Source organism: Gracilinanus agilis, chromosome 1 (assembly GCF_016433145.1).
Source record: "Gracilinanus agilis isolate LMUSP501 chromosome 1, AgileGrace, whole genome shotgun sequence".
NCBI classification, from domain to species: Eukaryota; Metazoa; Chordata; class Mammalia; order Didelphimorphia; family Didelphidae; genus Gracilinanus; species Gracilinanus agilis.
This window is the reverse complement of record NC_058130.1, coordinates 500,836,689-500,855,115: the sequence shown is the minus strand read 5'-3', so window position 1 is coordinate 500,855,115 and position 18,427 is coordinate 500,836,689. Positions and strand designations below refer to the sequence as shown.

The 18,427-nt window shown below is 36.3% G+C and overlaps 1 protein-coding gene across 1 annotated transcript in view; it reads right to left on the bottom strand.

The window, feature by feature from the left end:
* ARFGEF1 (ADP ribosylation factor guanine nucleotide exchange factor 1) overlaps window positions 1-18,427 on the bottom strand; it is a 163,508-nt gene that overhangs the window by 110,171 nt on the left and 34,910 nt on the right. Inside the window, exons 2-6 of the mRNA XM_044665941.1 lie at window positions 17,610-17,640; window positions 16,767-16,923; window positions 15,463-15,609; window positions 7,154-7,333; window positions 1,548-1,824 (exon numbers count right to left, since the gene is read on the bottom strand). Of these exons, the coding sequence (XP_044521876.1) occupies window positions 1,548-1,824; window positions 7,154-7,333; window positions 15,463-15,609; window positions 16,767-16,923; window positions 17,610-17,640 (792 nt within the window). The remainder of the gene's footprint in view (window positions 1-1,547; window positions 1,825-7,153; window positions 7,334-15,462; window positions 15,610-16,766; window positions 16,924-17,609; window positions 17,641-18,427) is intronic.

The window sequence follows — 18,427 nt, the reverse complement described above, 5'->3', positions numbered from 1 at the left end:
TATACTATGCTATTTGCTATTTAGTTTTAAGGTGTGTGAATTCCTAGAATAAATATATTTAAACATGATCATTTTCAATAATAAAAAAATTATTTTTAGGTGTCATTCTGAAATAACTATTAATGGTTTTTTCCACTGACTCAAAGAAAAGATTTGGCATATAATGCTCAGAGCATAATTTTATGGAGTCATGACCAATGACTTCATTGGAGTAATGAATTCTCCGTGGGAACCCTACCCGCTTCTCCCAATGGTTTAGCCCAGCGGTTCCCAAACTTTTTTGGCCTACTGCCCCCTTTCCAGAAAAAAAATATTACTTAGCCCCCTGGAAATTAATTTTTTTTTACATTTTAATAGCAATTAATAGGAAAGATAAATGCGGGGGCAGCTGGGTAGCTCAGTGGAGTGAGAGTCAGGCCTAGAGACAGGAGGTCCTAGGTTCAAACCCGGCCTCTACCACTTCCCAGCTGTGTGACCCTGGGCAAGTCACTTGACCCCCATTGCCCACCCTTACCACTCTTCCACCTATGAGACAATACACCGAAGTACAAGGGTTAAAAAAAAAAAAAAAAAAAAAAAAGATAAATGCACTTGTGGCCATCACTGCCTCCCTAGATCACTGCAGCACCTACCAGGGGGCGGTGGTGCGCACTTTGGGAATCACTGGTTTAGCCTAACAATCAGTGTACAGTTCTTGGGGGTCCTGAGAGATGAAGTAACTTGCCCAAGGTCACAAAGTCTTTGTCACACATGGGACATGTAATCAGGTTCTCCTGAATCAATTGTTAGCTCTAGCCACTGCACAACACTGCTTATCTACTATATAATATAGCATAAAAAAGACCTTTTAACTAATAGGCCTAGGTAATATCTGGTAAGAGCAACTGTTTAAGCAGTCAAGCTGACGCTGTAGAGAATAGCAATGTGATCAAAATGTGAATGTCTATACAAAAAAATTAGAATCAATATATGCACTAAATAGACTTAGTCAAGCAATATGATACTTGATCTAATTTCTAGAAAAGATCAGTTGAGAGAAAAATGGAAATTTTCTTTAGTTGCTATATAAGTTGACTGAATAAAGAAAAATTTAAAAATTAACTAAGAGTCTCATCAAATATCTGCATTTTAAAATTTCCTTATTTTTACTTTTTTTTTTAAACATGCTCTTTACATTTCCCATGATGCTAACATACTGATTTATGCCAACTGGATTTATTTCTCAGAAATGCTTGGCAAAAGTTCCTACAAAAAAAAAAAGTTTGCTATTTGTAGTGAACCTATTGCAGTAGAGTAAAAGTTCCATATAATCTATAAGTATTTGCAGCCTTCTTTAAAGAAATGTATAAATCTTCTAGAAATGGCTCTATAATACATAATAATTGGATAAAATTTGCCTTATTTTGTACTTAATACCATATTAGTTTTATTTTTTCCCCTAATATTTCTTTACCATTTCCAAGTGTGAGAGGTGTTTTCTATTTATGAAACTCACAGCTCTAAGCCCTCCCCACATGCCTCCCTCAAACTCCCTTTAACAAGATTACTTTCTGCAGCAGTAGCCTGATCAGCTTCAGTTTGTTCATTCTCTGCACTGGAAATGTCAGATCCATTTTCTGGCTCGGTATCATCATGAAGGCTCTTATCCACATCATTGGTGTGGGGGTCAAGTTCCCCTTCATGTTCTTGGGGCAAAGTATCAACAGTCTCAGATGGCAGATGTCTCAGCTGCGGTGATTCAGGCTCATGATGGCTTACAGGAGACTGCAATAAATGATGATGTTGACGATGTCTTTCTTTTTCCATTTGTTTGGCTTCCTGCAGCTGAAAACACAAAAAGTGTGAAAAATTGCCATGCACTGTCTAAAGTATTACTAAAAACAAATTATTTAGAATTTGGAGAAAACAAAGTTTGGCTAATAGTAAACTTTAGCAGAGAGATGATAAATTTCCACCTTAGCCCAAAAATTGAAAACCAAAATTAGGTGACTATAAACATAACACCAAAATATTTAAAGCAAGACAAAGTAATAGGTGATTTGCTGCTCTTTCTAGGTTGTTTTTTTTTAACTTCAATCAAATATGGAATACTTAATTGTGAAGTAGAGTCTTAAAATCAAAACACTTGGGCTTGTGGCCCAGGACTAAAACTTACTATGTGTCACCAGGCAAATCATCACTTCTTTGAGCTTGTTTCTAAATGAAAAATGAGAGTTGGACTAGATAATTTCTGAGGTCTAATATGATATACACATAATTAAGAATTTGGAAGGCACCTTGGTAGGTCATCTATTTAAAGAAGCACCTATCCCAGAATTTTCCACAAACATCCCTAATAATAGGCCAATGAGCCTCTATTTGAACAGTGAAAAGGAATGCTCACTCATTCCATTTTGGGTAATTTTAAATGTTAGGTAGTTTTTCCTTATATCAAGTCTAAATCTACCTCTCTGCAACTTCCATCAACTGTTACTAGTTCTGTTCTCTTTTGAATCAAATGCAGATTGATTATGTATTTCCCAAAATGTGACACCCAGAACAGATATAGTTTGACCGGAAAAGAAAAGAGTACACAGCACAACTATTACCTTCTCTGAAACTAGACAGTAGAGCTCATTTAATGCCACCTTGCAGAGCAGTAATTCTTTGGGCTGCCATATCACAGCTCACTTGTATTGAATTTAAAATCTATTAAAATTCATAGGACTGATTGTCTTGCTATGTCTCTCCATTTTGTACTAGTGTTTGTGTGTGTGTGTGTGTGTGTGTGTGTGTGTGTGTGTGTGTGTTATTTTGAAAACTAAGCATAACTATTAGTGAAGTTATGAATTGGTTCAGCCATTCTCAAAAACAATTTTGAACTATGACCAAATAGCTATTAAACTGTGTAAAGCTTTTGGCCCACAATTATGTCTATAACCTAAAAGGATCAAAAAAAGGAAAAGGACTCATAAGTATAAACATATTAATATCAACTCCTTTTTGGTTGCGAAGAATTAGAAACCAAGGGAATAACTATCAATTAGGGAATGGCTGAACAAGTTATGGGATATGTTAAGGAAAAGAAAGGGGATATGATGATATTGTGGGATAAATGGGGATATATATAGGAAGGTAAGGAATGAATGGGAAATATACAAAGGGCTGCTCAAACAGGCTAATCAACAGAGGCTAGAGACAGAGGGTAGTAGGAGGAAATGGGCTAGGTCCTTCAGGCAGGGAGGCTATCTCTATGATATAAGAAGAACTGAGTCAGCCAGAAATGATATGGGCCTAGCTGATGGATTTCTGTTGTTATTTTCTAAGGTCCTTTGAGGAGGGAGTCCAGAGGCTCCTCCCTGCCAGTGAAACTGAAATCTACAGGAAGTCTAGGCTGGCTACTTCCTGCCCAAGATGGAAGCCTAGGTTTGCCCTCAAGAAATAAAAGGAAAGTTATTCCTTCCCTCATCAGCCTTTGCCCTAGTATTCAGTACAATGATTCACCAGAGGCTCTTTGTGTAGATATCAAAGGGGATTTATTGATGCCAGGGGTAAGCTGAGGGAAAAGGGTTTGAGGGTTCTTCCTGCTGCTAGGAAGAAAGCTAGTACAGGGGAAGGGTCACAGAAAAGGAAGTCAGACTGAGGGAAGTCAGCTGCTTCAGTCAGGGATAGTTTCACTGCCCTGAGGTAGTGAGGATTTATCAGATCACTAGATTAGGGGGTGTCTTGATTTAGATTGTCCTTCCTGCCTACAGAAGCTAAATCCCACGATTTCCACCCACCAAATCACCCTTCCTCCCAGGGGCCAATGGGGAAATCCAGGGAAATGGCAGGATGTTAATGGAGAGGTCAGGGAGAGGTCCAGAGAAATCAGGCAAGGTCCAAAAATGCCACAAAGGCAAAAGGTCCTTCAGTTGGTACTCCAGGGATATTTATAGACCAGCTCTAACGGTTTTCCTGTGAGCCTGGCCCCCCGGATGGTTCAACATTCTAATCCTTTTCCAACTGTCAGGGCTGCTACAGTTGGTTTGCAAAATCAAGAGTTTTTGCTGCAATCCTGCATTACACATATGAATCTGATGGAATACTACTATTCTGTGAGAAATGATGAAGGGGACAGTTTCAGAAAAACCTGGGAAGACTTGCATAATCTATAGAATGAAGTGAGCAGAACCAGGAGAATAATCTTTATAATAAAACAATATTGTAATAACAATTAACTCTTAACAGATTTAGGAACTTTGATGAACCACATTTTCCAAAGGCCCAAATATGATTAAACATGCTTTCCATCTCCAAAGAAGCAATGGACTTAAAGAGTTGGTTGAAGCTCTTTTCCTTCTTTCTTACTTAAAAAAAAATTAGATATAGCTAATTGTGTGGGAATTCATATTTGCAATGGGCTTTCTTTTTCTGTGCTTTCTCATTGGGGTGAGGCAAATGGAGAGACTTTGGAAATGAAAATAAAATAAAATTGGAGGGAAAAAAAGAAACTGACTTGATTTGATTTTCCTTAGAGAAGACATTATCTCTCAGTGTGTATCTGTGTAGGTCTTAATCTTTTTGTGTCATAGGCCTCTTTGGCAGTCTGGGAAAGCCTATGGACTCCTGAGTAATCTTTTAAAATTCATAAAATACATAGCATTACAAAGAAGGCAACAACAAAAAATACCTAAGCATAGAACTTTACATTTATCCTTACATTTAATTTTAATTGGATCATCATTTTAGTCTTTGGAACCTGTTATCTAATTAATCAATCAATAAGCATTTATTAAGCACATACTACTAAGAGCCACATATGGTCTTTTCTCAGGCCTCACAGACCTATTTGCTGCATTTGATAATATTGATTATTCTATCTCTCCTTTCTGGGTTTTTGGGACATTACTTTTGCTTGGTTCTCCTCATACCTATCTATTCATTACTCAAGTCTCTTTTATTGACCCATCATCCATATCATTCCTTTCAACTCCAGATTTTCCAGAAGGTTCTATCCTAGTCTCTTGCCTCTCCTTTCTTTATACTCCTATTGACTTCATAACCTCCTATGGGTTTCATTATTATCACTATGGAAATCTATATAGACTCTGATCCATCACAGTCTATATGTGTACATACACAAAGACACAACTACACATACAAGCCCTAATCTGTTCCTTGAATTTCAGTCATGTTGACACTTAATGAATGTTTCAAAAGAGTCATCTTATAGACATCATAAACTTAAGAAGGCCAAAATTGTATGAAGTTCTTCCAAATCCCCTCTCTTCAAAATTTTCCTTTTTTCTCTGAAAGGTGCTACTTATCATTTTCAGTCCCCCAGGTCTATAATTTTGGCAATATCCTCAATTTCTCATTCTTTCTCACCTTATATGTGAAAATCAGTGATTAAATCTTGCTTTCTACCTCTATTATATTTGGCCTCTTCTTTCTATTCACAAGCCATCATCTTTATTCAAAGCCTCATCACTTCTTACCTATATTGTAATAATAGCTTCCTAAATGTTCTCTCACACCACTCCACCTTACACACCATTGCCAAAAACAATTTTCCTTAGTCATAGATTTGATGAAGTGACCGCAATTCCAGTGGATTCCTTATTGCCTTTTAGGATAAAACACATAAACTTCTCTATTGAGCTTCCAAAACCCTTCACACCCCAAACTATCTTTCTAGCCTAAAAGGTCATTACCTTACCTCATCTCACATACTTTGTGATTCAGACAAATTGGACTTCTCTTGAGGTCCTTCATCAATAATATTCCATTTTCCTCTCTGGTTCTTTGCACTAGCTCTCCCAAATGCCTGGAATATATATACTCTCCTTACCTCTGCCTCAGAGATTCCCTCTATTTTGAAGAAATAGCTCAAGCATCACTTGCAAGAACCCTTTCTTGATCCTTCCACAATGTTAGTGTGCTCTTTCCCAAGGTATATCTTGTGTGTGTGTGTGTGTGTGTGTGTGTGTGTGTGTATAGATATAGATATATTTGTATTTACTCACTTTACATTTATATTGCTGTATATATTTACATACATATCAGCCATTTCCCCCGTTAGAATATAGGTTCTTTGCCAAGTGTGTAATGTTTCATTATTTGTACCCGAATCCCTAGAGCCTAGCAAGGTGTCTGGCAAATAGGAGGTGCTTAGTAAATAGCACTTATTGATTTATTGATGGAACTACAAATCCAGACAAAAGTGAGACCTTTCCCTTCAATGTTCTATTGGGGAAAAACTGCATGTTCATATATGTAAATGCAAACTATATACACAGTAATATACAAAATAATTTCATGTAGGAGGGATATGACTTCTCCCTTTTTCTGTTTGAGCTCCAATTTTACTCCTTAAAACCCTTAGGATGATAGAGTTTAGCTGATTCTCTCCACAAGATACTTATTAATATGTATTTTCCCCTTTTCATTGCTTACTATTTTGTTAATTTTGGAATTTTGTAATTTTTTAAGTACTTATCTATTTTAAAAAGATGTTCATTAGGTCATTAGCATGGGACTATATGAACCATCCTCTGATGACTTTCTTATTTCTCCTTTGTGATATTACTTTTTTGAATTCTAATTTTACTTGGTTTTTCATCTCTTTTTATCTTATTAAATTAGATACGTTGTTAATTTTTTCTTTTGTTCTTACTGGACCTGTGATTTTATTGTAGAGAACCATGACAGTAAGAAGGGAAATAAGGGGGGGAACCCATAGATAACTTGCCCATAAACCACAAATGAGTAAGCTTTATCTATCAATGTAAGTCGGCCCTTCTCTCTAAGTTACAGTCTTAGAGAGGTGTATAGGAGGTTAAGAATAATAGCTAGCATTTACAGAGTGTATTGAGGTTTATAAAATGCATGTGTTATTTAATTTTATTCTCACAACAACCCTCTTTACACACTCATTCACTTTTTCACAGACCTCAAGGTTAGCCAATATTATAAGGAACCTAAAATAAAATTCATATTTTATTAGCAGGCCAAAAGAAAACAAAATTTATCCAAAGTCATGAGTCAATCATTAAATTATAAATGTTATCTCTGTGGATTTGTATAAAACTGATAAAGAATAGGCATGTATCACTTTTTAAAATTGTATTTTCAATTCTATATTTGGCATGTGCTCATATCATACATTTTAATAATAAATTTCAGTACTTACTGCTTGGTTTTCCATTCGTGCAAATATAACATTTAACATTTGAGTAAGAGTAGCTTTGGCTGTTGTCTGATTGATTAGATTTTTGCTTGCTAGATATATATTGTAACATGTTCTTACAGCTTGTAACACAGTTCCTTCATGAATTTCTATGTGCTGTGATGTTACTGCAGTAAGCAAAGCCTAAAAAAAAAAGCATATCATTAAAATAATGTTTTTCTGCTTCTAAAATTACTTCACAAAACATACATGTATATTTTGTATAAAAATTAAAACTTTCAAACACTGCCACAGAACTAGCAGACAGGGTCAGAGAGAAATTTGTACCCCTTGCACCCAACCCCACTCTCTCCACCTTCACCCCTGAAGAAGGCAGGAAAGTGGCTCTTCTGAATTTACTACAAGAAAAGGGAATCAGATTACAGGGTGTTTGTAGAGGGGGAAATGGAAGGAGGGTCTATCTTTCTATCTTGCTTTCTTCACTCCCTTCCTACTTCTTTGTTCTAGTGACAGGAAATAATTGATAGTATGATGAATTTGGGAAATTCTCTAGTAAAATAATTATTAACCTATTTTATTCATTTGTAAAATGGATATATTAGTTTTCTTAAATCAAATTACACATACTATTTTTTAAACCCTTACCTTCCATCTTAGAATAAATACTATGTATTGGTTCCAAGGCAGAAGAGCTATAAGGGTTAGGCAATGAGGGTTAAGTGACTTGCCCAGGGTCACACAGCTAGGAAGTGTCTGAAGCCAGATTTGACCCCAGGACCTCCCATCTCTAGGCCAGGCTCTCAAACCACTGAACCACCTAGTTGTCCCAACATACTATGTTTTAAAGGGCAAGAGCTATCTCATAAATAATTTTCCTCTAAAAGTACAATATTCTGTAGATATAACCTAAGAGATAGAGGCAGGGCTGAAATAATTGAAAGTTCCAGAAAACATGACTATGTTTTTAAACTATACAAAATTTCATATACTCACTATTTGGAAGACAGACATGGTTATGACTTTTCTAATGAGCACCTTAATCACCACAGTAGGTATTAGACAATGCAAAGTGCACAAATGTTTTAATTATACATAGCAAGAAGAATTTAAAGTAAAGGGTGATAAGGTTTCATTTTCCTTACCTCATTTATTCTTTACAATTCTTTATCCCACAAAAAGAACCTCAGGCTATTATGTGTGTGAGACACATGATAATGCTATAGTATCCTATGTTACTGTGACTGAACCTCTTGAGGTACTTATGTTCAGGTTTGTATTATAATTGTGAGCCTGTCTTTTTTCCTACTAATTCATAGGCTCCTTGAGTATGCAATTTATGCTTAGCGGAGTGCCTAGCACACAGTAAGTACTTAATAGATACTTGACTGTCTTCTTTGTTTTTAATCCTGCAGAATGCCTACACTGGTATCATATAAGTGTTCAACAAACATATGATAAATAGATTGCACTAATTTATTATGAGTTTAGATATATCATAGATAAAGACCATAAAAACTAATAACGACATGTAACAAAGACCTACTGTAAGTCTTTTCCATAGAAGCTAATTCTCTTCCCAGTGTTATGGGTGGTATGGTGCTTCTGTATTTGGCCTGATACAGAGATGGCCCAAGTTCCTCAGATGGTATAAGGACCTAGCTGAGTAAGAATGGGAAGCCTACATGAACACCAAGGATTGATAATGAACACCAGGGCCACCAATATTTACTACTCAGCTGAGCAACAGTCCAACCTACAGTGCCCAAGCCCAAGTAACTGAGTGAGAACCTGCAAACTGACTCACACAGTTTCTCTGGCAACTTGGCTTGGGGTTGGGTTAATGGATAGATGTTTATAGTGAGAATAGTTCTTAATGATGTTGGATAACACTGTGACTGCAGCTTAACTGAAGTATTCCCCATCCTCTTGGATGCAAGACTATCAAACTGATCTTTAGAATAATAATAGCCTTCACCTGTATAAGTTCAAGGATTTAATTATAATAACTCAAGGGGTAGGATCAAGGATGAGGAAGATGGTGTTGGGGATGGCTATATTAGACTACAGGTGCTAAAGTTGGATAATCAATTGTTAATTAAGTTAGCAGCTGGGGCTGGAGAGGTCCCTTCTCCCTCTCCGGCCCTGGCCTTGGCCTTGACCAGGTGGAGCGAGGTTTGATGAAGTTCTTCTTGGTAATTAGATGTTTGATGTATATCTCTCAGTGTTTTCAGCAATTGATGAATAGATAATCAAAGCAATAGGGTACAGGTACTAGAGCAGGTCTATAGGCCTAACCTCCCACCACCCAGGTCCCTGTTCTCAAGAATGAGAGCTCTGAAAGGATCAGCTCCTCTGCTTTTATAGTGGTGGCAGCAACTGTCTTTTGCCCCTTGGCTCATGGCATCCAGGTAAATTTCAAATTCCATTAACTGTCAGCTGTCACTCACGATGATCTCCATCTTCTTCTCATTGTTATTACACCAGCAATATGGCATATTGGAAAAATGCCCTTGAAAAGGAATCAGAATACTTGGTTCCAGTCCTTTATTTGTCATCAGCTATAAGATTTTAGGAAAGTTATCTTAATGTCTGTGAACCAGTTCATAAGCCAGCAAATAGGAATATGTCTGGTCCATCAAGATTATTAAGATCAAATGAGGTGCCAAAGAACCTGATGTGTGTGCAAACTATGAAGAACTTACACCAATATAAACTCTTACATTTTAGTTTATATTTACCTTTGCTTACTATATATCTTTAACATTTTTACCTGTATTTGTTTCCTTTAGATTTCAAACTGATAGAGAAATGGGTTAAAGTCTCTATTACCCTGTCATTACCCAGTATATAACATGATTAAGTACACGGAGAAATATTACATATTTTTGGTGTGTGAAATTAGCCTTGATGTAGAAGAGTGGTAAGGACTAAGCAATGGGGGTTAAGTGACTCACCCAGGGTAACATAGCTAGGAAGTATCTGAGGCCACATTTGAGCCCAGGACTTCCAATCTCTGGGTCTGGCTCTCAATCCACTGAGCCACCCAGCTGTCCCCTATAACAACAATTTAGATGAGCAACTCATAGTCTCTCACACATATATTCTGGTTCTAAATTGTAGATAATGCACTGAACCCAGAACTGAATAGGCTGGAGGGATATGAGATACTGCACTTTCAGCGATGTCAAGCTACACTCTTTTAATACCAAATATTGTTCTGCTAAAGGTGTATGTTTGCAAATCATAAATACTTTAATTTCAGAAGAAATAAATTGGTATCTGTAAAACATTAAGAGAACAAAAGGAAAATGAATGGCACATTGGATAGATCTTCTGTGAAACACATACCATCTAAATGTGAGTTATTTCTCCCTTAAAATGCTATCTTAAGACCTTAAAGTTATACCAATGAAGTACATGCACTTGTAGGTTCTACTAAGTAGGGAAGGATTTGAGAATAAGTCTGCACCAAACTACATGTCCAGGGAGACTAGTCAGCAGAATACTGGTTCTCATGAGATGAGCTGCTTTGGTCACAATAACTGATGAAACAGATACTTCAATAATTTTGTTGTTGTAGGCTATAACCCATTTGTTGTGAGTTGTCAAGAGTTAGAACTGTTAGTTTCATGAAGAACTTAATCAAAGTCCCCAAACTAAATCAATGAAAACTTTGATACTAGACAATTTCAATGAGAAAGTAGTTATATTGGAGAATGGGAAAAACTATGTTGGAAAAAATTATTTAGGATCAAAGAATCTATGAAAGTAAAACATTATTATAGACTACTCATGATGCTATTTTTGGAAGAGAATTACAACATTCTAGACCAGTGTTGGACAAACTTTTTAAAGAGGGGGCCAAAGAAAAGGAAATGCTCATCTGTCCCTCTGTTTCTCAGGCAACTCTTTCGAAGTTTCATTGTTTTGTATCCTACTCATTGTATTCATCAGATTAGGAATAATGTGGGGCTGGATAGAACATTTCAGGGGGCTGCTTCTGGCCTGCGGGCTGTAGTTTGCCCATCACTGTTCTAGGCAATATAAAAAAATGAAACTGAGTAGTTTAGGGAGGCAGAACTAATGGTACAGATGTAGCAATAATTTAAGAATCAGTTTGAATGTAATAAGACTATCAGTCTTCCCAGTTAGCCCAGTCCCCTTCTTCCTTTTCCCATCTTGATCCCTTGGTGAATCAGTTCAATTCTACACTGTCCTCTTAAGTCTCTTGCCCCATAAGTATATCATTGACTGTGCCAAATCTCAGCCTTGGATCATTTCCACTACCTACTACCTCTGCTTCTACACACATGGTGATGAAAGATGGAGAAAAAAAATGCAGCTTTCTTGCCTGGGGCCACTACAAATGTATGTTACATAGTCTCAAATGGGTCCCCACTAGATTAAGCAATCCTTTTATGCCTCCCAAACTAACTCATTATTATCCCCCTCACCAGAGTGCCCCTTCCATATCTTTTCACCCCTCCTGAAGCTTCCCATGGTTCCCCCTACCCTCTTAGGTGAAAACCTTACCTCATATTTTACAGGAAAAAATTGATGTTATTTGCTGTGAGCTCCCTATTCTCCCATTCAGTAACACCCAAATGCCTTCTATCTCTATTCCTGCCTCCAACCCTCTTTCACATGATGAGGTAGCCCTTCTCTTTGCCAAAGCCAAACCTTTTATATGTACAAATGTTCCCAGGTTATTGAATGTAACAATATGTACAAATGTTCTTATTCAATCCTGTCTCCTCTAGGAGACTACCCCTTCTGTCATCCTCAGTTTCTCACTTATCTTCAATCTTGCCTTGTCCATAGCTTGCTTCTTTACTTCTACATGTCCACATCTCCCACATACACAACTGATCTATCCTTTCCCATTATCATTCTATGTATCACCTGTGCTGTGCTTTTCTTCATGCTCTCCACTCCAGCTTCCAAACTCATCACTCTGTCAAAACTGTTCTCTCTAATGTTAATCTGTTGCAAAATCTAATAGCCTTTTCTCAACCATCATTGTTCTTGACCTCTCTGCAGCATCTGATAATGTCAATTTTCTTTTCCCCCCATGATACTTTCTTTACTTCATTTCAGGGTTTCAAAATAACATTCTTTCCTGGTTCTATTCCTACCTATGTACATACTCCTTCTTAGTATCCTTTGCTGGATCTTCATGCAGGTCACACCCATTAACTGTGACAATGTCCCAAAGTGCTCTGTCCTGAGCCCTTCTTTTTTTCTCAATGCTATTTCCCTTGGGTGATCTCATCAGCTCCCAGGTTCCCTTACTATCTTTATGCTGATGATTCTCAAATCTACCTACCTAGCTCTAACCTCTCTGCTGATCTTCAACCTCACATTTTCAGTTTCCTATCAGACATCCATACTGGATGTACCACAGACATCTTAAGTTCTACATGTCCAAAATTGAACTTATATCTGCCTGTTGCCACCATCTGAACTTTCCTATTATTGTTGAGGGTACTACTATCTTCCCAGTAGCTCACTCTCTTTTACCATCCCTTGACATATCTGATCTGTTGCCAAGGCCTACCAATTTTATCTTTGTACCTTGTCTCAAATATGCCACTTTCTGTCCTCATACCTCAGAATCAGCCTAGTAAGGGCCATCATCTCCTCATGCCTGGACAAGTGCATAACTTCACGGTCTACCTGACACAAGTTTCTCCCCACTCCAATCCATACTCCACTTAGCTGCCAAAGTGATTTTCCTAATGTGCACATTCAACTATGTCATCTCCCATTCATAAACTCCAATGCCTTCTTATAACATCCAGGTTCAAATAAAAATTCTTTGTTCAAAGACATTCATAACTAACCTCCCATCCCCAATCTTCTTATATTTTATAATAGTACTGCCCTCTCTCCCCCCACCAGCATTTTATTCTTTTAGCTAGAAACGCTATCCTCTTTGATGTTCCTCAAACAAGATGTTCTATCTCAAAACCCCAGCTACTTTCACTGGCTGTTCCTGGAATGCTTTATTTCTTCATCTCTGCATCCTGGTTTCCTTAGTTTCCTTCAAATCTCAGATAAAAGGAAACCTTTCTTAATCCCTCTTAACTGTATTGCCTTCCCTATGCTGACTCTTTCCTATTTAACCTCTATATAACTTCTTTGTCTGTGGTTATTTGCATGTTGTCCCCTCCCCTACAATGTGAGCTCCTCAAGGACAGAGACTGTCTTTTGCATTTCTTTGACCCTAAGAGATGCTTAATAAATGTTTAACTGACCAACTTTGTTAGAACCAAGATCAGAGTAAATCTAAAAATTAGGAGAAAGGATAAAAGTAAAAAGGTTCTACATGTGATAACAGTTTAAATCATCATGTCAAAATAGCTATTAACATTTTTTTTAATCCTTAACTTCTGTCTTAGAATTAATACTAAGAACTGGTTCTAAGGCAAAAGAGCAGTAAGGACTGGGCAACTGGGGTTAAGCAGCTTGCCCAAATCACAGTTAGGAAGTATCTGAGGACAGATTTGAGCTCAGGATTCTAGGCCTGGCTCTATATCCACTGAGGCCCCTAGATATACTGGCTATTGACTTTTAAAAATGAAACAGATAAAAGTCAAGAGAAGTTTAACTGAGACCAAATAGTTACCACAAAAGAAGTTAAAATACCAGAATTATGCTAAAGAGGAAAAGACAGCAGTCAAGGACAAGACTGCTACATTTGTAAAACACAAGGAAGCCAGCATGATTAAGTGGAAACAGCATGGTATTTGGAGTAAGTAGGTATAGACCTATGACTTTATGAGTATATGGAATTCTTGGTGTGGAAACTCCCTTCACGAAGGAGATAAGCAAATCACTTGTAACTTCTAGTCTCAGGGAATGGTCTGAGGTAACTAAGCTTAGTTAAAGTAATTGGCCCCATAGTTATACTATTAAGAATATATCCAAGGTAGACTTGAATGAAAGTCTTCTTGAGTTCAAGGCCAGTCTTCTATCCACTTTTAATGATGTCTCTCATGAGACAGGTAATACAAATAATATTTTCTGTTTTACAGATGAGGAAAATGAGATTCAGAGAGGTTAGTGACTTGTTCATAGACATACAATTGTGTAGAAATGTACCCAAATCTCCTTGACTCCAAGCCCAAAGCTCTATGCAGCTGCCTCTGACCTTCAAAATTAAGTATTATGAATTAACAAAAAAGGGTTAACTCAATCTTTTTGAGCCTTAATTGATTTATTTGTGAAATTGAGAATAATATCTGCCAAATTTACCTCTAAAACAGGAGGTTAAAAGTTCTTGACCTTTTTAAAAAATATATTTTGATATGTATACAAGGTGTCCCCAAGTCTCAGTGCTTTTCTAAGCTCTTAATAGATAAAATTCATTATTTAAAATAGATAAAACTGAGGCTTTTGGGATAGACAGCCTGTATTTAAATGTATGTAGTATCCTTTAAAATTTATGTATTTTATCTGAGGCACTGAAAAGCATTATTATGAGGGCATTCATTAGCATATTGTCAAAGGGGTCTATGGCATAAAAAGTTAACCTTTGATCTAAACAGGTGAGTTTAAATAAGATAAATGTATTTAAGAACTCTATAAACTATAAGGCACATTTTTGAAAAACAGTATATATAGTACTGTCTCTAAACATCATTCACTCTAAGGAACACATTTTTGCATAAGACAAGAGTACCACCAACTCTGGATGCCAAAAGTATATTTCAATTAACTACAGACTCTGGTAGAAGGCCCAATTAACCATTCAACTAGCATTAATCAAGCATTTACCATGTGCCAAGCACTGTGTTAATAAGCACTGGATCGAGACTCCCTAATTATCTTTTAGACAGTGGAAACTAAACTTTCACTAGTAACAGCTCCTATAGTAGCCTAGAGTAGAGGCTCAAAGAGTAGAAATAGACGCAAGTGAGAATGGAGTATATATACATGTTTCTCATGCAAGGGACTAGATGGAAGCTGGGGAAGTGGAAAAAATGTTGAGGGGCCGAGATGAGTACCAAGAGAGATGGAGATTTGGCTGAGTGTGCAGTGAGCAACTGTGACATTTCAGTTCTAAAGAGAACTATAACTATACCAAAATATTAGACTGATAGGGGCCTTAAAAAGAGAGAATAAGCTTGTATTAATGCTTTTTTGATACTAGATTAACTAAATAGTCCAAGAATAGGCTTAAGGTTGCCTAAAAAGAACCTGATATATTGAAACCTTGACTACCATGGATAGTATTATGATACAATTCTAATGAAATAATATTCAAGTATAAGAATTAACTTTTCAATTAACTTAATGTTACCAATTACCTTTATTATTTGCAACTGGACCCCTTCATCTGTTTGAGGACCTTGGAAACAGGCACATATTGTCTCAATAATTCTATCAATTAATTTTTTGCCAGGAGTAGTATTATCTGGAGCATTGCCAGTTAAGTGTCCATAAGCAATAAGTTTCTAAAAGAAAAAAGACAATTATCAATCCTCAATAAAAAGTTTAACTTACCAACTACATACATGCATATCCTCATTATTATTTAAATTACACTGCTATAAATATTCAGTAATGACAATAACTACCAAACATTCCACTTAAAAAAAAAATCCGTACCTTCTCTCTTAGAATGAACAGTGAGTATCAGTTCTAAAGCAGAAGCAATTGGGGTTAAATGACTTGTACAGGGTCCCACAGCTAGGAAATGTCTGAGGCCATATTTGAACCCAGGACCTCCTGATTCTTAGGCCTTGCTCTATTCACTGAACCCACCTAGGTGTTCCTACCATCCCTCTTATTACAACCTAAGATCACATTGGTTTTTTGGATGGCCAAAGCACAAAATTGAGATATATATGTTGGAAGAAGTATTTCTACTGGCAATACAAACATAAAAGTATTTTCATTTGTAAGAAGTACAATAAATAAGGTTTAAAACAGAGCAAAAAGTACTCTGGAAACTTGGATCTGAACCAAAAGGACAAAGACATTAGAATGAGTTGACATTTAAGCAAATTTGGGTTTTCCTATTTAAAGTGAAAACCATCATATCCTTAAAAGCTTTAATTAGTCTAAATTTGGACCTAGCATTTCCTGAGGGATTGGTTTCTACACAAGGATCATAGCATATCACTTATTAATCAATTATTTTGGGAGCCTGGATTTCTGATTTTGTCATTCACCGTAGGGGAGCTCCTAGTGGGTAAAACTCCCTCTGCCAATGTAGATGTTACCTGAAGCTCTGAAAGGTTATGCCAGGTTAACTAATATCAGTCTTAAAAATAAGTTTCAGGTACTATATCTTTACTAAAGTCATTACTGTGTTGGACTAAATAATGTGTTTAGAATGTCACAACTATTCAGTTTCACACTGTGCTTCATATAGCTATGTTGCTGGTTGAGTCAATTTTTAGTAGCAATACCAGTAATCAAAATTTTGTCTTTTCAGTTAACCAATGTGTTATTTATAATTATAAATGGAATTTTGCTGTTTCTATTGAAAATGTGCTAATTGTTCTCAGATACTGCAAAAGAAAGCATTAAGAATCATCAGTTGTGGCTGATGTTTAAATACACAATTAAAATGGATAGACTCTAAGTAATACTATTTTATACACACCTGTAAACAATCTAGGGATGTACTAACTATCCGGGGACATTTGGACTGGCATGCCAGCTCAAATGGTAGGAAATATTTATCTGCTTCGATAAAACTGGTCTTCGATTTCACTGGTGGAAGAGTACTTGAACCAGCTTTTGCTTCTCCATGAGGGGGACTAAATAAAAAAGAATATTCAGATTAGAACATCATAAGTATTATAAAGATAAACATAAAAATTAATAGATCTGAATTAATGATCATGTACCATTCTACAATGAGAAAATATAGGTTCAGAGAAGTTAAATGACAGTGGCAAAGTCAAGACCAGAACCAGATTTTCTGATTCCCTATTCCAAATTCTTCCAAAATTCAAGTTTTCCCTTGTATAAAATAATTCCCCTACATTTATTCAGCTTTATGTCAGAATGCTTTGAGAAAAATATAAATTACTTTATTTGTCCTTGGATAAATTAATAAGCCATTGAGAAATTAATGTTGAGAGGGATAGGTCATTAGTAGCAAAGAAATCGAATACATTTTCTAAGAATGACAAATACTTTGAGGGAAAAAATCTTATGGTGTGACTATAAAAGCACAGAAATAATAAGCTTATAGAGTTGTGTAGGTCTGTTAATATAAAGACAACATTAATATAAAGACCCCCCCCCCATTTTGCTACAGTGCTGCAAGATCCAAAAATTGCAAATTAAAAATAAAGAAAATCATATAATTGCTATAGAAATGACATATACAAGCTATCCTGGCTTAAGTAAGTCATGCTAATTTAAAAAAAAATTATTAATTGGTCCAAGATTTACAAAAAGTATCAAGTTTACTAAAGATAGAAAATAAATTACTAACCTTTGTTTTTCAGTTTCAGCTTTTATTTCCTCTGCAAAAAAGAGCCACATATTAGATTTACAAATACATGATTAAAGAAACTAGATCAGAGAAATTTATAATTTAAATTCTTACAAAAGATAGAAATTGTATCTGTCACACACAAAAACACCAACTCTATAATTCAATCTGAATTGACAAGTAAATAAATAGCTAAATTGTAGGCTGCTTAGGATATTATATACAATTATGAATACTGTAAATTTAGTTGTGTTTTTTTTAAACGAACATCATACGTCAGAGAATTGAACAATTTGAGTTCCCTGGCTCTACAATTTGATAGTTAGCACCTTAAAAATGTTAAAGAACCACCATACATTCTTTTATATCCCCTTCGCAGGGCATAGTGGGTACACAGTACATACTGTAAAAAGGAATTCTTTATTCCTTTTTTTTAATTTAACAGGGGACCTGGAGGTCCTCTCACCATAGAGATGTGTAAGGATTAACCTGTCCACAGTGATAGGAAGTAGAAGTCATAGAGACAGGAAGGAGGAACCATAGAGGCAGGAAGTGAGGTAGAGAAAGGGTATAAAAGGCTGCCAGTGTCAGTTGCTGAAAAGGCTGGCAGTTGTGGGGAAATTGGCTGCTGGGAGTGGGTTGGGTTGGTGGTTGGCATTTAGTTGCTGGAATATAAAGGTGGGCTTGAGTTTACAGAGAGGATTTTTTTGGCTTTAGCCTTTAGAGGGTTTTTTGACCTTTTCTGGGTTGGAAGGTGGCTGGTCTTTATTGACAGACCTAATTGGAGTTGGATTAAACACTGATTGGGTTGGTTTTGA